The sequence below is a fragment of the Mustela erminea genome, chromosome 5, assembly GCF_009829155.1.
Source record: "Mustela erminea isolate mMusErm1 chromosome 5, mMusErm1.Pri, whole genome shotgun sequence".
In the NCBI taxonomy this organism is placed as follows: domain Eukaryota; kingdom Metazoa; phylum Chordata; class Mammalia; order Carnivora; family Mustelidae; genus Mustela; species Mustela erminea.
This window is the reverse complement of record NC_045618.1, coordinates 20,120,202-20,141,485: the sequence shown is the minus strand read 5'-3', so window position 1 is coordinate 20,141,485 and position 21,284 is coordinate 20,120,202. Positions and strand designations below refer to the sequence as shown.

General features: G+C 47.4%; 1 protein-coding gene across 1 annotated transcript in view; it reads left to right on the top strand.

The window, feature by feature from the left end:
• The window catches only part of CHSY1 (chondroitin sulfate synthase 1), a 70,057-nt gene extending 63,123 nt beyond the window's left edge, over positions 1–6,934 (top strand). Inside the window, exon 3 of the mRNA XM_032342220.1 lies at positions 3,939–6,934. Within this exon, the coding sequence (XP_032198111.1) occupies positions 3,939–5,528 (1,590 nt within the window). The 3' untranslated portion in view covers positions 5,529–6,934. The remainder of the gene's footprint in view (positions 1–3,938) is intronic.
• Positions 6,935–21,284: the final 14,350 nt, after the last annotated feature.

Sequence of the window (21,284 nt, the reverse complement as noted above, 5' to 3'; positions counted from 1 at the left end):
AAAAATATATTCTAGCCAAAGGACCCCAGCCCTGTCCCGGTATATTAGTTACCACTTAGTTATCCTATCTGTCAGTCTTCATCAGCTGTGCTCTTCTGCATTGAAATCATGCAGCATTTTCTTGATACCTGCTGTGCTAAAGACTTTACTGTTTGCCATAAGTTCACCAAATACCTGCCGAGCGTCTCGTGTCAGGCCTGAGCTAGACTCTGAACATAAAGGTCGTGAGCGTGCGTGCGCTGGTTCCCTCGGCCCGCTCTGGAGCCCTCTGCCTCTCCTGTCTGTTCGGGCTGCCAGAACGAAAGTTCGGTGGACAGGGTGGCCGATGCAGCAGACGTGCATTTCTCCCCGTGCTGGGGGCTGGACGTCCGAGGTGGAGGCGTCCCTAGGGTCAGGGTCTGGGAAGGACCCTCTGCCTGGTTTACAGAGCTGCTTTCTTGCTGCATCCTGCCATGGTGGGGAGAGAGTGCTCTGGTGCCGTCTCGAAGCCCTATCTGGCCCCCATCCCACCGTGGGAGCCCCCCCTACAGCCTCTTCTCAACTCAGTTCCCTTCCAAGGGCCACACCACACACCCTCACACTGAGAGCGCCTCAGTGTGTGAGTCTGGGGCGTGCGGACATCCCAGGCCACTATACTCTCCTTGTGGGACCTCCTTGCATTGTCGTTCTAGGCGCTCTTTCTTCTCTGTCGTAGCCCTTGTTTCCAGGATGCTGTGTGATCATCCTTTCCGATATATTCCCTCATTCTAGAAGGGCACATCCTTCCAGAGCTGGGAAAGGCTGAGTACAAGGTAGGACCGTCCTCCACTGCCTGAAAATCTCTCTTCTGCCCTCCTGCTTCATGGATCATTTGGTTAAGAGGAGAATTGTACGTTGGGAATAATTTTCACTCCCTCTTATTTCTAGATGGCCTTTTTTTCTTATCTTGGGAAGTTTTCAGAGTGCTTTCTTTGTGGTGTTCTGAATTTGTATTCTTTCTACCAGGTGGTTGGGGTTTAATTCAGGCAACTAGTTCTTTTATTCTGAACCCATTTTCTGTATTGTTATTTTCTCCCCCGGTGTACTTTCTTGTGGTAGAATGAATACTTTTCTGTTTTCTGGTTTTGTTATCATTTTTGTTTTCTGGGATATTCTTTAACTTTATTTTCAAATTTTACTCTTCTTTTTTTGTGCTGCTAGTTTATGTTGATTTTCAAGAGCCTTTTTGGTTTTCTGATTTTCTTATAGTATTCGGTTTTGGTTGCATGGGTGTATTATCTTCTGTGTGGATGCCTTCTAGGTTTGTCTTTTGTTTCTCTTGTTGGGCTGGGTGGGCTGTTCTGACCTAATTTTGAAAAGCAACCTGTAAGGTTCAGTGTGTTCACATTCTTGGAAATGGAGGGACCTTTAAAACAAGTCATGGTCCTTCATGCTCACTGTTAGAAATTTGGAAATTATAAGCAGACCAAATGAAAATAATATGTAATTATAACAAATATCTATAAAACTATTACGTAGCCCTCCATCATCTTGCATGCAGTAGTTATTTTACTGGTTCTAGTCGTGGAGCCTTGAGCTGGTGCTGATTTCTTGGCTGTGGCCTTTGCATAGTCTGTTCGCTGCAGCGCACCCCCCCCCACACCCCACCGCACCCAGGCCGTGTCTCAGGCAGGTTTGGGGATCAGATAGCACACCCGCTGTGGGATGCACGTCCTGAAGGCTGACCTTGTGAAAACTGGAAGAAGGGCCTCCAGGCTCCTGTTGGGGCATGCGGTCATGCAGGGGGTAAAGGGTGGGACCTTAGAACCTGCGGGCAGATTTCATTTCTCCTGGCTTGGCAACCTCACGGGACACTCACTTGTCCCCTTGCAGCCATTCAGTTGGCACCCAGGAGGCAGTCTGGCTGGAAGATGAATGTGAACTCCTGGGGCAGGAAGTTCCTGAAACCTCTTTTGTTGTCACCCATATAAAAAGAAAGGCACATGATCAGGTTCTTGTCCAGCCCCTGTCATGGGGTATTTACGTTACTGTAGTTTTTCTCCGTGCTCATGTCTGTGGCCTTATAGCCAGGCCTTGGAGGAGCTCAGACCTCCCTTGCTTCACACTTTCCCAACTAAGCAAACCCCAGACTGCTGCTTTGCTTCGGGCTGTCCTGCAGTTCCTGTAGATAGAGGTGTGGGGAGGCGCCACCCCTGCTGGCTGCCCTCCGCTGGGAACAGAGGCCAAGAGCAGCCCCTGCACGGGGGTCGTGCGCATCCTGCGTTTGCCCTTTGCCTCCAGGCACGCTGAGAGGCGGGGCTGTTCTCCAGGGCTGGATGTGCTGCGCTTCCGTTCTTTTTTTAAACTTTGACTGCCTTTTCTAATTAATTGCAAAATTTAGAAATGATTTGAGTGGCTAATTCCATGTCTCCATGTCCTGTGTTGATCACAGACCATGTGGGAAGCAAAGTTGAAAAGAGTGAGGGCCTTTCTGAGATGTTGGCATTCCATGCCAAGTCCTAGTCTGTGGACAGACCTCGCAGGTGTCCAGGAGAGGAGAGAGCTGACCTTGAGAAGGTCAGCTTTCGCCAGACTCTCAGGTCCCTGAGAATGAAGCGAGCAAGTGGATGTGGCTGGAGGCCTCGCACAGAACCTGGCGTGCATTCCTCTGTCTATCTCGTTCCTTGAAGTGTTTCACTTCTTTTTATTCTTACTGGCTTTATTTAGTGGTAGCCTGTAGTATTGCATAGAAGAAAATGGGATGTAAAAATGCTAACCTGCGCTTTTCTGTTACGGTGATTGCTGTGTGTCGGGAAAGAAAAAAGTAAAAAAATAGGACTTTCCAAAGGTAAATAAGTAAACTGCCTGGTTCAAATACATATCACCCTATCAAGAGTTAGTATTTAGCAATGTGAACAAAACCCAAAAATGAACCACAAATGCAACGGGACTCATTGTAATGATTTTTGTAGATTTTTATTCTTTCTTCTAGAAGGTGTTGTAGACATTCACCAATCATCTTGTTGCTCGGATGTACAAGGGAATTAAGTATGTTCCCTGTCTGACTTGAGGGAACATGCCCCCGTTGGGGCTGATGGACTGCCACCCTTTGTCCTCCCTGCCCCCAAACCTGTATCGTAGGACAGGGGGCGAGATGGTGGAATAATGAGTCCCCTCCCATTGCCTGCCTCTTACTCAACACTCTGAGCCTGTGGCTGTGCTGGTGCTGAGCACAGAGGACACACCCCTCGCCCCCAACCCCAACCCTCCACCAGTGCCTACACAGAGGCTGCGGGGGAGGGGCGCACTTGACACAGGAACTTGCAGGCATTTGAAAGGATTTTCAGCACGTCTTGGTGTCACAGATGGCATCCCCCTCCTGGCAGGCCTCTTCTCTTTCCTTCTCTTTAGCTCACTGGCAGCGGCACTAATCCTGGGTCAGGTCGTATTCCGGGAGCTTTCCTTTTCACTCTGTCAGTGCAGTTTATTCCTACAGCGCGCCGCTGCAGGGTCTGCTGTTCCAGAAGGACGGCGGCTCCTGTTGGGTGCCAGCCTTCAGTGAGGGGAGGGGGCCTTGGCGCTTGGGTTCCTTGCAGGGGCTTGGTGGGGACGCAGAGGGCCTTTCCTCCAGGTGCGTGCACTCGGTGCCCTGCAGTCTCAGGATCACCCTTTTCCTGTAAGAAAACTTTCTCACACTTCTGTTTGCCCACAGAATTCTGTCGGCCAGCTCTGCTTATCAATGAGCCTTCTTTCTTGAAGCAGTTTGCATTTCTTTTTCTTCTCATCTCATTGGACTGCGGGAGACCTGGCTTTTACCTCAGGCCTCCGGTATGCTGTGGCTCATTTGCAAAGATTTCTGATATTGAGAGTTCCGGTTTTTTTTTTAAAGACCATGCAGGTGTGTAAGGAACAGTAGAAATAGAGGGACAGAGTCACATAACACTAAAACAGCCATATTTCTGTGTTTATTCTCTTAACAGATGCAGCAGCTTTTTTATGAGAATTACGAACAGAACAAGAAGGGCTACATTCGGGATCTCCATAACAGTAAAATCCACCGAGCCATCACCCTGCACCCCAACAAAAGCCCGCCCTACCAGTACCGGCTGCATAGTTATGTGCTGAGCCGCAGGATCGCCGAGCTGCGCCACCGCACGGTCCAGCTGCACCGGGAGGTCGTGCTCATGGGCCGGTACAGCAACACTCAGGTTCCCAAGGAGGACCTCCAGCTGGGGATCCCGCCTTCCTTCATGCGCTTCCAGCCCCGCCAGCGGGAGGAGATTCTGGAGTGGGAGTTTCTGACCGGCAAGTACTTGTACTCGGCGGCCGAGGGCCAGCCCCCTCGCAGAGGCATGGACTCCGCCCAGCGGGAGGCCCTGGATGACATCGTCATGCAGGTCATGGAGATGATCAACGCCAATGCCAAGACCAGAGGGCGCATCATCGACTTCAAGGAGATACAGTACGGCTACCGCCGGGTGAACCCCATGTATGGGGCTGAGTATGTCCTGGACCTGCTGCTCCTCTACAGGAAGCACAAGGGGAAGAAGATGACCGTGCCCGTGCGGAGACACGCGTACCTGCAGCAGACCTTCAGCAGGATCCAGTTCGTGGAGCATGAGGAGCTGGACGCCGCGGAGCTGGCCAGCAAGATCAATCAGGAGTCCGGGTCCTTGTCCTTTCTCTCCAATTCCCTCAAGAAGCTCGTGCCCTTTCAGCTCTCTGGGTCAAAGAACGAGCACAAAGAACCCAAAGAGAAAAAGATAAATATCTTGATTCCGTTGTCCGGGCGTTTCGACATGTTTGTGAGATTTATGGGAAACTTTGAGAAGACGTGTCTCATTCCCAATCAGAACGTCAAGCTCGTGGTTCTGCTTTTCAATTCTGACTCCAACCCCGACAAGGCCAAACAAGTCGAACTCATGAGAGATTATCGCATCAAGTACCCCAAAGCGGACATGCAGATTCTGCCCGTGTCTGGAGAGTTTTCGAGAGCTCTGGCCCTTGAAGTGGGGTCTTCCCAGTTCAATAACGAATCTTTGCTGTTTTTCTGTGACGTTGACCTCGTGTTTACTACAGAGTTCCTTCAGCGGTGTCGAGCAAATACAGTTCTGGGCCAACAAATCTATTTTCCAATCATCTTTAGCCAGTACGATCCAAAGATTGTTTATAGTGGGAAAGCTCCCAGCGATAACCATTTTGCCTTCACTCAGAAAACTGGCTTCTGGAGAAACTATGGGTTTGGCATTACTTGCATTTACAAGGGCGATCTTGTCCGAGTCGGTGGCTTTGACATTTCCATCCAGGGCTGGGGGCTCGAGGATGTGGACCTTTTCAACAAGGTTGTCCAGGCAGGTTTGAAGACATTCAGAAGCCAAGAAGTAGGAGTGGTCCATGTCCACCATCCCGTCTTTTGTGATCCCAATCTCGATCCCAAACAGTACAAAATGTGTTTGGGGTCCAAAGCGTCCACATATGGGTCCACGCAGCAGCTAGCTGAGATGTGGCTGGAAAAACATGACCCAAGTTACAGTAAAAACAGCAATAATGGCTCCATGAGGACAGCCTAACGTCTAGCTCTGCTGGAAGAGACGTTTTTAATTATCTAATTTATTTTTCAAAAATTTTTTTGTATGATCAGTTTTTGAAGTCCATACAAGGATATATTTTACACATGATTTTCTTACAAAGGACTCCTTGATGATTGAGCTTTTTGAACAAAAATGTGATCATGTTTGCCTTTGAACACATTTTTTTGCTGAACATTGTGTAGCAGACCTGCTTAATGATGACTTGAAATGTACCTGATGAACAAAACTTGTTTGGTTTTGTTCTTTTACGCATTTCCTTTTCAGACGACTCCCCCACCCCCCGACCAGCCCTCTGGCAGAAAACATGACCGTTCTGCAAAGTATTATTGTAACAGAACACTGTAACTCTGGTAAATGTTTTGTTGTAACTGTTAACATTGCACAGATTCTACCTTTTGTCTTTTTTTTTTTTATGACAATTATTTTTTTCCCCAAGCCGTTTTGTGTTCCAATTGTAAAATAACGAAGTGTGATTAATAGCCGTATCATCACCATCGGGAGAGCGTTCCGAAATTGATTCTTTCCCCCAAACTTGTGCTCATCATGGTCACGTATTGTTTTAAAAGCAGGGGGAGAAGGAGCGGCACAGTTAGATGTGTGGCTGTTCTTGTGGTCTTTCGTGTGGCTTAACGGACCTGGCATTCAATTCCAAGAAGGATTTGTTGTCTTTTTTGTTTTGTTTTGTTTTGTTTCCTCCTCCTGACCCTTGTCTTTAAAAGGTAAACTATTCTTAATATTCAGAATGACAAAGAAGAATTATTGTAATAAATCTAACGTACACAAGCTAAAACAGAAACAAAAACCCGCCCTAATGGAAGCATTGGGGGAAAATGTATTTTGGTTTTGTTCACTTCATCTTGTCTGTGTTACATTATTGGTGGAGATGGTTGTTTCATTCTTTAATTACTGTTTTGTTTTATTCTTTGTATCCGAAATACCTTTAATTTATTTAATATCCATTGTTTAGAGCTCTGTCATTTCTCCAGTACCTGTTAGTTATTAGTATTTATGTGTATCAGGAGTGTGTTTAGTGTTCTTTTATTTGCAGTAAACTGATCTCCAAAGATTTCCTTTTGAAAACGCTTTTTCCCTCCTCAATTTTTACATTCCTTCCTGTTTTACTAAATACTAAGTGTTCTTTGACAATTTCGGTGCTCGCATGTTTTGGGGACAAAAGTGAAACGAAGTCTGTCTTGACACCAGAACCTTTTGTTTGTTTTCAACTCACGGATCAAATGTGCCTTAATAAATTTTTTTTTTTCATTTAGATTTCAGTCAGTAATAGACTTGCCATTTTAATGCACATCGTTGGAGATCTGCTCATTTGTAAATAGTCTATTTCTCATTCGGGAAAATAAACCAGTGAACAGTATTTTTCTATTGTACTTTTCAGGACCATTTTGTCTCATTACTCCCGTTTTAGCTAAAGAATTGTATTACATTTGGAGAGTAAAAAACTGAAACACTGATTTCTAAAGGTTTCCAAGTTATTTGAGGGAATATTTTGTGTAGACTGCAGTTTGGGTGTGGAATGAATCTTCCAAGTGCCTCTTCCTCTGTTTTCCCGTGGAATGAATTTGTCCCATGTTCCTCCTCAGCTTGCCGAATCTGTGTTCCCTAGAACAAGGGTCTTCAAACCCACTCTCAGCCTCATCTGGCTTCTTTGTACGCTTGCGCCTTCCTGCCCCCAGGGTGGGCCTGGCTGGGCCCATTAGAGCCGGCATCGTAACAGCCGCCCACGTGAGGCTGTGTGCTTGAAAGCTCTCGGGGCTTTAGGATAGATCTAACTACCGGATAAATTGTGTACAGTGATATATAATCCAAGAATCAAAAAAAGTAAGACCTTTGATGTCAAGGTAGCAGGCTTCGTGGAAGCCAGTCCCCCTTCCAGGACAGCTACTTACCGTGTAATGACAGTTGAGGCCCAGTATAATAACATCGTGCTCTCAGTAGGAATTGCTGTCATTCAGCCTAATTGTCATTTACTTGGTGGGATTGTTTAGTTTTTCTTTGGAAAGAAGCACATTTTTATTCCTCAGTAAGAAGAACACAGTATACACCTTGCTGACAAAGTAATTTAAATTCTCTATCATAATAGCCAGCCGTCGGGATTTAGGACGGGGTGTGTATGAGCCGTGGCCTTGTCGAGCTTGAATGTCTGTCCAGCATCATGGTGATGCTTTGTTAAAGTTCACCATTTCCTTCCTACTCCCACTCTTGCTCGTCTGTTCCTCTTCCTGATGCCATGTGGATATTTATGGAGGTGTTGCCCTCCCTTCCTCAAGATTCCGCTGAGGGGCACCGGGGTGGCTCATTCGGTTAAGCATCTGCCTTCAGCTCAGGTCATGATCTCGGGGTGGAGCCCTACATTGGGCTCCCCGCTCAGGGGGCAGTCTGCTTGTTCTTCGCCTTCAACCTTTCACCCCTGCATGCTCCCTCTCTCTCTCCCCTCTCTCAAATAAATAAATGGAGTCTTAAAAAAAAAAAAAAAAAATAGAAAGGCTGCTGAACCCTTTCCTTCTGGTCCCCTCCCCTGGTCCTGCCACACTTGGGCTCTGCGCCCACTGTTCTCCTGGTTCCCTTTCCTCCTGGCCTCTCCTCGTTCAGCTGGGCCAGGGTCCCTGAATGCCTTCCTGCCCAGAAAGCGGGCCCTGGAGGCCCCCTCCTCAGGAACCCCCTCCAACCAAACCGGGCTCCCGAGTTCATGGGGACATCAGGGTCTTTCCTGCTCAGACCTCAGTCTGGAACTCTCCCTGCACACCACTCTGCTGGCCTACTGGACTGATACTCCAGGAGCCAACTGAAACTCTCCCATCATCCACACTGGTGCCTCCCCGGACCCTTTCAGTGCAGAGGTGACATGGCAGGACTTAATTCTGTGGTCATGTGATCACGTCTTCATCACTGGACTCTTCCCCTGGTCCCCAGGCATGTCGAGCCCTCTTGTCTAGGATGACCATGTCCTCCACTGTCCCCAGCCTTGGCATTAGCGCACACCTCTCCATCTTGTGTGTTCCTTGCAGTGGAAAGTCCACGTGGCCCGCCTCCCTGCCACTGCGTTCACTGTGGCCATGTGGCCCACGCACACTCGTGACCTTGAAATAATGGCTGCTTCTCCCAAAGCTCTGAAGGCTTTCCGGTTGTGCTCTTTGTTTCACTTGTTACTTTATACTTCGTGTGCATTACTGTATTTTAAATACAGAAAAGTATTGAAAGGGCCCATAACCCCACAAACCAGATAACTCCTGTTAATGCCCTTAAAAAGGAAGACTCCTGGGGAGCATGGTTGGAAGGGGGAAGGTCACGCAGGTGCAGAGGAGCGAAATGGAGCCTTCCTGCTCCCTCCAGCCACCCAGCCCTGGGGGCCCTCCCACGAAGAACTACCAGGTCTGTGTGGCCTGGTGGAGAAGGGGCAAGGTAAACCCTAGATGAGCTAGGTCGGTAGCATTTTAAACCATTTATGCAAATGAGGACCACATGCTTGTTTGCTTGTTCAGGAGGGCCCCAGTGAGCCTCTTGCTGCTGGACAGAGGGACCTGGAGCTCTGATGACCTGGCAGACATGTTTCTGGAGAGCAAGGCGGGGCCGAGTGGGCTTCCCAAGCCTTGTGGGTGTGCGCATGGCGTGGGAGCCCTGCCTGATGGGAGTAGGAGAGCCCTGTCTCGCAGAGTAGACGTGGAGTGCACCTCTCCTCTGGGAGATGGGATCGCTTTCCCAGCACTGCTCTTCTGGGCCAACATGAGGCCACAGTATGCACACAAACCCTAGCATTCCAGGACTTTGATGTTTGGAGACAGGGCTGCAGTCACAAAGTACACGTCATGGGACAGTCCCCCTTTGGCTGCAAAGCTGGCAGCCTGGGAGTGAGGGAGGTGCGTTCCCTCTTGCCAAATGCTGAGAGCAGAAGGGGCAGGTGCTGCTGGCGCACCACAGCTGGGACCCTTCCTGAGTTCAGGGCACAGAAGTAGCCCTGACCCTCCAAAATGGCTTTCTTTAGTCTCCCGAGCTCCACCAGCCCAGTGGGTCAAGTTCTCCATCTCTGTGCCCCCTTCCTGCCCAGCCTTTTGACCTGTTCTCTCCACGAAGCTCACCAAGCCTCAGCCCTGGCTCAGCGGGCTTGTGCTTTATCTGCCACAGGTGCAGGGGACACGGCTAACATGAGTCTTCAGTCCCCACAGACAAGGGACGTGGACCCTTTGTCGTGTGTGATCGAGCATGACAGTCACAGTTTGCCTCAATCCTGTGCCCTTGAAGGGTCAGCTGGAGGAGGACAACAGGGAAGGGGAATGGTGGGTTTTCAGAGGCCTGCTGATGCCAGCGTCTTCCTCCAGGAAGGCGAACGCCTGCGGGACTGCCTGCCCACCGGACTCTCTCAGCTGCCCAGGGGAGCTGCGCTGGCCCCAGATTTCCGCCTCTCCTCCTTGTGCTTTCTTGTAATGGAGGGAAATGATGGCCAGCCCTCCTGCACCTGCGCCAGAGTCTGCCCTGGGGGATTAGGCTGTGTCACTGCGTACAAATTGCTGTAATCTCTGCTGCAAAGGAGCTTATGTGCCCCAGTGACTGGGGGCCTGCGGGGGGTGGGGGATCTGTCTGCTAACGTGGCTGCACAGAGCTCTCTGCGTACCTCGGTAGGTCCCACTATGCTTTCCCAAGCCCTCGAAGGATGGGCTTCTGTTCCACTTGAAGGAAAAGGCTGCTCCTACCAAACCTGCTTAGTCAAACTGGTTATAAATGCAGCGAAAGTGTCAATGTTGCAATGCTTCAGATCAGATTACAACAACTCGTTTTCTATGACTTCTGTTCGTGAAAACCTCCTGTTAGTTTTGCTGTGCTTCAGGGTTTGGAGCTTTTTGCAGGGATGCATGGGGCTGGTGGAGGGATAGGGAGGTGGGAATGGAAACATCTCCAACCAGAAACCAAAAGGCCAGTGAGATTAGGGACTGGTTTGCCATGAGGGCAGCAAAATCACTTACGTGCCTGTCGTCAGATACTTTTTCAGTGCATTAATTTGCCATGTATTATATTCCGGTTATGACGGTTTTCCTGTCTTACTACGACAATCAAAATCCAAATTTTGTCCTTTAAAGAACGTTCTAGCTGCATTTCCTTTAAAACAAGTTGTTATGCCTGACTGATTTCTAATGAGAAAATGTAACAAGAAATTCATCAAGTCATTTAATAATGCAAATTAGACAAGCTCTGGAATCTGTTTAAAGGGGGCCGAGGCATCTGTGATGAATTTCTCTCCATCCAGCAGTTTGTCACAATTAAGCCAGCGACACCTCTGGGCTACCACCTTTCCTTTCCTCTTGCTGATTTACCGGGGATCACCACCCGAATTGGGCCACAGCTCGCCTCGTGCCTAGCTCGATGCGGCCCACACGTTCCCACTGGAGAAAGGAAAACACTTTTAGCCAAATCTCAAAGATACCTTTATGTGTATATAATTCTGAATGAGGTTCAGGTATATAGGCAAAGGCTCACTTCCTGCTACAGAACTAAAGGGGAACTCTTATTCACAGTCTCCAAATGCCCTCTGAAAGCTAGACATTTCCTAAATTGCACATTCAAGGAGCTGGAAAGGAAGCATTTTGTATTTTTTAAGTCCATCTCCTGTGTGAATAACCGTGTCATTAATCATTGTATGAAAATATGCATACTGAGAAGTTGAGTCAAGAAGGAAAGAACTTCCTCTCCCACCATCCTGTTCCCGCTTTGGCAAATTCCTCTGGGGTTTTTGTAACATAGATTTTTGAGGCCACAGTGTGCATGCAGTGTAGCAACTTGCTCCTGCTCCTCCATCGCACCCTTAAAACCCCTCTTTCGGTCCTTGGAAATTATCATCAATGGCTGCTGTCTCCGGTAGAGTTGAGAACTTTCCCAATGTCGACCACATCGAGTGCCCCGTATTCTATCCACAATAACAAACAATGCAGGCAGCATTGCTGGCACACAGCCCGTTTTGTCCTTGGACCATCATACTTGCAGATTTCCAGAAGTGGGACATCTACCTCTAGGGGTGAAGGACCAGGTGTTTGGCTATTTCTGACTTAACACGAAGCTATTTGGTATGGGACGTGGTGAACCTTGACATTTTGTATAAATAAAACCTTAAATAAATAAATAAAACCAATAAAACCTTTAAAAAAAAAAAAAAAAAAACTTGAACTCAGCGAAATGACCTTTAAGAAAGACTAAGGGAACGTCGCACCCGGAATCTTAGTTCCACCATCCCGTGAGAACTGAAGGACCACAAACCCAACTTGGTGACTGCCCCGCTGAGTCACTCCAAAGAGAGAGAAAAGGCAGACGGATTTAGGGATGAATCAGTGGCTGAAGGGAGGCGAGCCCCAGACGGATGGCCTGTTTGGGAACAAGGTACATTTCTCCATCTCCCGGGCCACAGGCTTTCTTCCCAGGGGACCAGAGGGCAGGGGTCAGGAAGGGGCCTGGCTGGCTTGTGATAAGAGCGGCCCTTTGAAGACTTCACAAGCCGGTGGGAGGTGTGGACGTGACCTGAGACACCAAGCCTCCCTCTGCACATGCGGCTGGAAGGGAGTCTGCATTTTGGGGAGGGGGGCAGCGTGTACGTTTGAATCCGTTTCAGTGTTCAAAGATGAAGCCACCAAGCACTCTTCCATGTTCTGAGCAGGTTCGGAGCACTCGTTATGTATTGTCATAAATACAATTTATTGTCACTTGGCAACTGGGGTGCTTGGAAGCCAAAGCTCACCACTAGATTTGAAGGTGGTACTGGCCATGGGCTGGTTTAGGGCCTGGGCTTGGAAAGCCGGAGATGAAGGGAGATGTGCGTGTGGCGTCTCCTAGTTAGCGAAGGAGAGCGGGAGACCCCTCTCTGTCAGCCCCAGTGAGCCAGAGATCTCTGAGAACCGGTCTTGGGCTCAAGGAAGGCTTGTCCCCGGGCTGGAGAGGACAGAGGGCTGAGGTGGCTCACCATACAGTCATTGGCAATGAGCAGCTGAGGTCGTGATTTATGGGCCTTCTTTTAAAATTAGATTTGGAGATGGGCCTTTCCTGCTCCCCAAAGGACGTGCCTTCCGGCAAAAACTCGTCAGGCCCAGTTTCTCTGAGCCGGTGATTAGGGCTGTCCCTGGCTGGGCCACAGCCTCAAGAGGATGGGACATTTACGGCCTGCCCGCCTGGCAGGATAGGAGAGCCCTGTCCAGCCCCAGATTTGTGATCTCTGTCTGTCAAATAAATAAATAAAATCTTTTAAAAATTTTATTTATTTATTTATTTGACAGAGATCACAAGTAGGCAGAGAGGCAGGCAGAGGGGGGGGGGGGAAGCAGGCTCCCTGCTGAGCAGAGAGCCCGATGTGGGACTCGATCCCAGGACCCTGAGATCATGGTCCGAGCCAAAGGCAGAGGCTTTAACCCACTGAACCATCCAGGTGCCCCATAAATAAAATCTTCAAAAAAATAAAAAAAAAAAGACAAACCATATCTGTCCTCTTCTGCTTGGAGGCAACCCCAGTCCCGGTTCCGGTCCAGACATCAAGGCCTGATTGCTCCACGGCAGCAGCTGTGCCTGGCTGGCCTCTCCTCTGTCTTTCCAGCTTTTTCTGAGCTCAGCAATCCCTGCCCCCATCACCACGCCTCCCTACCCAAGAGGAGACAGGAAATTGCTCTTAAAAGGGCCAGTTGGCCCAAATGGCTTTCTGTGCTTGGAAATCCTGCCCCGTCTCTGGCAAATGTGCGGGTTCTGTGACGGTGCGGCCCTCGGGCTTGGGCCTGTCTGGTCCCCTTAGGTGGAGCTCCCTCCTGCCCCTGCACCCATCCGAGGCCCCTTTTACCCACCTTTGTAGTCCCTGGCTCCTCGCTGGGGGCTTCTGGTCTGCCGCTGCCGGTCGTCTGGCTCCCGCAGCAGACTGGCCCAGACCGAGGCTCGCTCACCTTTGTGAGTCACCAGGGGCCCGGCCGGTCGTGTGGTGTAGCCAGCGACCGTTTCCCTTGACTTCTATTCTAGGCTCTTGGCTGGCTTATTTGCCAAAGGGAATTAACAACCGAGATGAAGTATTTCTATGCAGACAGCCTGGAACATTCAGTTTTTAGGTGAAAACAATCAAACAGCTTTCAGTAAGAACTGTAAGAACAAGAACCTTACTTCAGAGACGTGGAATGCTTTCCCTCTTGAATCATGAAACGGACATTTATGGAAGAGTTACTAAGTGCCAGGCACTTTATATGTTACTTCCTTGGCTGTTCCCTCAATCCCTGTGACTCAGTATTCTGACCTCAGTTTATAGGGGAGGAATGGAAGCTCAGAGAGTTTAGGGGACATTGCCCAAGGTCACCGAGCTAATAAATGGCGGATCCAAAATTCACACCAGATCAGCCTTTTTTTTCAAAAGCCACGTCTCAGGGGGTGGGGAGGGAGGGGAAGGCAGTGTATCTCCTCGTCAGGGAATGTACGGTGCTTAATTTAGAGTACCAGGATGTGGGAACCCACTGAATGAGGGTGTTTTCAGAACCACAGAAAAGGGCAGAATGCATAAATACTTTATCTTTTGCTTTTTCTCTACCTTTTTAAATGCTGAATTTTTTTAAGATTCCCCAAATACACAATTCAACACAGATACAGTAAAAACTTCTCTCTCTCTCTCTCTCTCTCTTTTTTTCAAAATACACAGTATTCAGAAGAATGAAAGGTCCAGTAATGGTGGAGTGCCTTGTATCAGACTCACTCTCCCAGTGATAGTGATGACAAACTATGGACAAAGTAGCAAACATACACACACACACACACATATGTACACACACACATGTGCACACACATGCACACAAGCAGAAAAAATATTTAAAGATTTGAAGGCACTAGAGTGACAAAAATCAGGCAGAAGAGACCAGAAGAGATTTGCCTTTTAAATGACAAGAACTACATATTGTTATAATTACACATGTTATTTTATCCTGCTCTTTCTGGAGGGCTTCCTTCTGGCCATGGCCTGGGGGAGGGAAAAGGGGAGGTGGGATAGGGATTCAGAAAGTTCAGCTGTTATTGGCTTGAGGTGTCAGAGGATGGAGTTTAGAGTTGATAGAACAGCTGGCAGTGGAAGAAGGAAATCCCAGGAAGCAGGGAGATGTGGAGGAGGGAAGCCCCAAATCCACACATCAACTCTGTTCCCAGAGTTAACTCCTCCTGGACTGTGCTTGCAGTGGAATACGGTGTAGGGCAACAGTTGTCAGGCAGGAAAAGCTAATGGAAAATTGCAGCTGCTTCTCACTGCAGTGGAGGCAGAGTTTGGAGTTAGAATCCCACTTATTGAAGGAGCCTCACAAACGCCTGGGTATTTTCATCAAACCCCCAAATGGGACTGTGTATTCGGAGCAAAGACTATGTCTCAGAGTTATCCTAAGACAAAATCAAAATATATTTTGGTTTAAAATCAAAGTGGCAAAATCAAAATATATTTCTCCCAATAAGTGTGAAAAACAAGCCTCTACAAAATCGAGATGATCAGCGAGGAATGTAACAGTCAGGTAGTCAAAAAGATCAACACTCTTCAGAGGAAGATAACAGACTCCAGAGTTTGTACAATGTCATATATGAGGTCTAGAATTTCTCTCTTAGTCAAATCTTTCCTAGTGCCTTGGGCAGAATTTTAGGTCTGGCTCCCCATTCCCATTCTGAACCCCCTTTGCACCACACCCTGCTGAGTTCTAATACTTAACTGGGAGCTTCTTATCAAGATCTAATGGTTGTCTGGCTGCCACACCAGACTGGTAACTTTTGATTAGGAGATATATGTGAAACAAACAAACAAACAAAAAAACCAGAAGAGTGACCTATGGTCAAGAGAAAATTCAGGCTGTAGAAATAGCCCTGAAATAAGCCAGATATAAAATATCTGGCTTATTATCAGATACGTCTTTAATGCAGCAAGTATAAAATATTAAAGGGATGACTATATGGAGAATCTTAATTGAGAAATAGAAAATAGAAAAAATAATTTCATGGGTATGCTGAAAAATATAACATCTGAAGGAAAAATTCACTGGAAAGATTTAATAGCATATTGAAAATTACAAAAAGTTTTGGTTTTTTTTTTAAGATTAAAGAAATTAACAAACAACTGCAAAACTGATCAAGAAAATAAGATAACAAAACACAATTTACCAATATTAGAAAGGAAAGAGAGGCTGTCACTACAGATCCTACAGCTATTAAAAGAGGAATAAGAGAATAGTAACTTTATGCTAATAAATTCAATAACAAAGATGAAATGGACACATTTAAAAAACACAACCAAAATTGATGTGAGATGAATAGTCTTTCATCCCATAGGAAATTTAGTTTGTAACTAAAAACCTGGCCAGAGGAAAAAACTCCAGGCCAGATGGCTTCCCTGGTGAAATATATCAATATTTTATAAAGAAATGATAACCACGATGTGAATGGTGTAAGCCTGATGAATCACAGACCTGTTCCCCTAAAACAAATAATACATTATATGTTTTTTTTTTAAAGATTTTATTTCTTGGACAGACAGAGATCACAAGTAGGCAGAGAGGCAGGCAGGAAGAGAGAGGAGGAAGTAGGCTCCCCACCAAGCAGAGAGCCCAATGCGGGGCTCGATCCCAATGACCCTAGCCAAAGGCAGAGGCTTTAACCCACTGAGCTACCCAGGCGCCCCTATATTATATGTTTTAAAAAATAAAGAAAATAAAAAATAAAGAAAAATTTTAAAAAATTTTTAAAAATAAAGCCTGTTGGTAAGCATTAAAAAAAATGCAATGATAACCAAGCTCACAGAAACAATTAGGAGAGAGGAGGAACCCAATTTCATTTTTAAGGCCAGCATAACCCCCATACCAAAACCTGACAAATATATAGGAGGTTTTATAGAGCAGAATGTCCCCTGAGGTGTCCCGGCCACTGGACTCTGGCTGTGGGCCCCCCTCTTGTGTCCTTCACTGTGAGGCCTCCCTTCATGGGACACCCTTTCTCAGTCTGATTGTGCCACTTGCCATATTCAGGAAACCATTTTCAGGTCACATATTGGTGACCTTCTGGGCCTCTTCTTTTAAAAAATGTATTTATTCGTTTTATTTATTTTTTTAAAGGGTTTTTTTTGTTTTTGTTTTTTGTTTTTATTTATTTGACAGACAGAGATCACAATCAGGCAGAGAAGCAGGCAGAGAAAGAGAAAGGGAAGCAGGCTCCCCACTGAGCAGAGAGTCTGATGCGGAGCTTGATCCCAGGACCCAGGGATCATGACCTGAGCTGAAGGCAGAGGCTTTAACTCACTGAGCCACCCAGGTGCCCCATATTTATTCATTTTAGAGAGAGAGTGTGTGGAGGACAGGGCAGAGGGATCAGTAGAGCCTCAAGCAGATTCTGCACTCGAGGCATATCTCACAACCTCCCAATCATGACCTGAGCCAAAATCAAGGGTTGGACACTGCTCAATCACTGCACCACCCAGGCGTCCCCAAGCCTCTCAGCTTCACTGTTCCAACATTGCCAGGTAGAAGGATATTGCTAATATCCCCAGTCCTACTTTGGATGGGGGCATTGGTTCCCTCTGCTCTTAGAGTCCCAAGAAATTAAGGGTTCAAGAGAGACGGTGCTCAGGCAGGAAGCGCACTCCAATGTCTGCTCTGCCCCTTACTCCTCCTCTTCCTCATCTAAGGGAGATTTATGTCATCCCACAGGCATGAGATACTGGCTCTGACTTATCTGCATCCTTTCCAAAACGAAAAGTCAAGAACCTTGGCTGTTTATCATCTATGTTCTGTTGCAACAACCATCCTTTGAGGAAATGGATGTCTCATAGGCCTGCTGTGTGAATGAGGGAACAACTTGGGATAACCAGAAATAGTGGTGTAGGAGGAAACACTTGTCTTCAGAACATGATTCTGCCATATTTTCCTGCAATAGGTACTGTTTAAGTAAAGCCTGGGCAGACAGATAGATCATTAGGATGGACTAAACAGCTCAGAAGCAGGTCTGCGCACATGGGCACAGGAATTGTTACAGTGTGACCTGCAGATCTGCAGGAAAGGACTGACTTCACAACAAATGGTGCCAGGACAGTTGAGTAGAATGAGACCCCAAACTTTTGCCCTAGGCAGAATGGATTAAAAACCTGAATGTGAAAAGCGAGATCATACAACTTTTAAAGAAAGTAACATGGGAGAATATCTTCTGGATCTTGGGGCTAAGAAGGGTTTCTTAAACAAGATCCTAAGAACGTACTTACCATAAAGGCAAAGCCTAATAAACTCATTGAAATGAAAAGGCATCATAAAAGGAACAGAAAGATAAGCCATAGACCAAGAGAGGATATTTGCAACACATGTAAATGACAAAATACTTATATTAGAATACATAAAGCACTCCTATAAGCCAATAAGAACAAGACAGGCAACCCATAGCAAATGGGAGAAAGATCTCAATAGGAATTCTACCATGAAGGGAATTCAAAGGGCCAATAAGCATGAAAAGACACCCAGTTTGTAGTAAACAGGAGTACCCAAACTAAAGCCACAATGAGATACTCTGACACACCATTACAGGAATAAAACATTTGCAAATCTAATGAATGATACCTAGTGTTGGTGAACACAGGGAGGAATGAGGGCTGAGCCACCGTTGACAGCAATGTATATTGGGACAAACACGTTGGAAACAAGTCTGGCATTATCTCATCAAGTTGTTGACACACATATTGTCTTAGGAGCAACTCTTCTCATAGCTCCATACCCAGAAGAAATGCGTGTGCGCGCTAGGATTCATATACAAGAATTCTCACTATAATGTTCATTGTTCACGGTAGTCAATATTGGAAATAACTCCAAGGTTTCCAAATAATAAACGTAGATGAAAAGAGTAGTATATATGGAGATAAGGAATACTATCTAGCAAAAAAAGCTAATAAACTATTGTCACATGCAGCCCTAGACCAATCCACCAAGGAATGAAAAGTCAGCACGAGGACATTACTGTATGTTTCCACTCACATAAAATTCAAAAAGTGGCCAAATTAAACAATGTTGTCTGGAGATGAATTCAAACATGGTAAAACTACTAAGCATAAAAGGGAAAGAAATACCTTAAAGATAGGCTGGTTGTTGAATCTGTTAAGAAAAGGATCTCTGGGGTGCTGTATAGATTCTGTTGCTTTATCTGAGTATTCAAATTATAATTACTATTTAAATGTATATATGCTAATGACCTCTTTTATATTTATTAACCATCTTACAAAAGAAATAGTGAAAAGAAGAAATGACCCATGGCCCTATATGCTCTATCCATTAAAACTCATGGTTCAGTCAGTGAAGTGGCTGCCTTCGGCTTGAGTCATGATCCCAGGGTCCTGGGATGGAGCCCTGCATTGGGCTCTCTGCTCAGCAGGGTGTCTGCTTCTCCTTCTCCCTTTGTCTGCTGCTCTGCCTACTTGTGCTCTCTCTCTCTCTTAAATAAATAAATAAAATCTTAAAAAAAAAAAAACCCTCATTTTCCACAACATGGGACATGGTTCATATATTAATAAGAATAGGAAGCAAGTTACAAAGCCATATGCACCACATGAGCGCAGCTTAGAAGGGGGTGTATATATTCCCAGAGAAAAGATCTAATGGGAAAACCTCAAAGAAAATGAGATCAGCAATTCCTTTCCTTTGTATGCTCTTAGTGATACCCAAATTTTCACAATGAACAGGTGTTAATTTTTCTAGTTTTAGAAAACCAATATATGTTGTGTAAATTCTTTGCAGAAATGTCTGACATGTGACTGACCGTGTTACTTCTATCAATTGGGATCTAGTGTGGGAAACGGAAGCCCTTCAAGGCATTTCCGGGAAAGGTATTGAATAGAGGGGATTAGGTGTCTGCTATGCTCTGGGAAGGCAGGAGGAGCTAGAGGCTCTCCCCAGATGGATTTGTGGGAGGGCACACCACTGTAGCTTTGATTCCAAAGTCATGTCCAGGCCACCACAGCCACGTGCACATCCCACACTCATGAAGCATCTCTCGATACTGCCGTGGATTGCCGGAGGCCACGGACAGCTACAGCCTCGTGTCTGCCAGCAGCAAGAGCAGCCCCATGCTGGCCTCCATCTCAGTCTCCGTAGATTGCACGTAGATGCCTCTCATCAGTGAGCCCAGGGGTAGGAGTCTGGGGGTTCTGCTCAAGGGGGTTAGAATAGAGGTGGCTGAGAGAGCCAGCTTTCCCTTTGTACTTTATACCCTGTGGATGTAAAGTCGGGGCTCCCTACTATAGACTGGGCAGCTTAACCAACAGAAATGTATCATCTCAGCCCTGGAAGCTTTAAGTCCAAGATCAAGGCATCTCAGCAGCTTTGGTCCTTTCTGAAGCCATCTAGGGAGACTCTGTTCCGAGCCTCTCTCATAGGATTATAGACGGCTGTGGCCTCCCTGGCTCTTTCCACTGTGCGTATATCTGCATCCACACTTCCTGTTTTATAAGGACACTGGTCCTCTGGATCAGCAGCCGCTCACTCCGGTGTGACCTCATCTTAACTAATGACACCTACAATGACCCTGTTTCCACACCAGCTCACACTCTGACATACTGGGGATCAGGACACCGGAGTCGGGGAGGGGGACACGATTCAGCCCATAACCATACATTCAAGTTTCTTACAAAAAGCACGTCTAATGGAGGGAAAAGGGAAACCCAGCATTCCCTGCGGATGGCTCGTGGAGACGTTGACAATGCGTTGCTCTGGGACGGGCCTTGTGGAGGCTGGGACACTGGGGAAATGCGCGAGGCCCAAGGCCACAGATGTCAGCCTTCGGAGAATGTTCTTCCAGGTGATCGCTTTGTCGGCAGCAGAAGGCAGGAACTGACCGAAAACCCCATCTGCCTTCTGCACCAGCGAGGGGTTTTATCTTGTGTGGGAGGACCCCCTACACTGTCCTGTCTCTTTTTACCTTCTCTGGTAGAATCCAGCTGTCATCTGGCTGGACTCACCTTGGAGGGGGAGGAAGGGGCCAGTCCCCGGGGCCCAGAGCTCCTACTCCCCTTTATTATTCTGGGTCTGGCGCTGAGCCTAGGAAAGCTTCCGAAGAGCAGGCAGAGGCCCTGTGAGAATCCTGCATCCTCCATCTGATCTGGCAGAGACCCGGCCTCGGAGTGGGGACACAGGCCTGCCTTCCTCATAGAGCTGTCAGAGTGTCGCTGCTCCAGGGGCAGTGGGAATGGGTCCCGAGAGGCCAGCCTCGGAAGGGCCCGGCCTCCCTCCACCCCGCTGGGATCATGCCCTTGAATGATAAGCGGTCATCCCCGGCCGCAGGGTCAGAGCAGAGCCTTGTGGCTCCCAGCGAGAGTTTTGTGTTTCCCTTCCAGCGGGTGTTGGCCAGGACAGCATTAATGCCTTTGTCCCTGCTGGTTGCTCCAGAACTTGGATTCCATCCCTGGCCCGGCCCGAGATGCCGGCTGGTTTTCTCTAGCGGAAGAAGCCGTTCTTTCTGTGTTGCAAGTAGTGCGGTCGGGGCGGCTCTGGAAGGGCAAGCTGGAACGAGCGGACGTTCCCCTTCCTGGGAGAGGGTGCTGCTGGCTGCAGTGGAAATGGCCTTGGGGTGAGTGGGGATCTGTTCATCACCTCTTTGGGGATTGTACACCCTGTTCCCTCCATGCCTTGCGTCTCTCTCTTCCTCCTCTTTCCTCCTCCGAGCCGTATGGACACAACCACACAGCCTTCCACTTGCCTCCTGCGCAGCCCTGCTCCAAAAGCTTTGACGGCT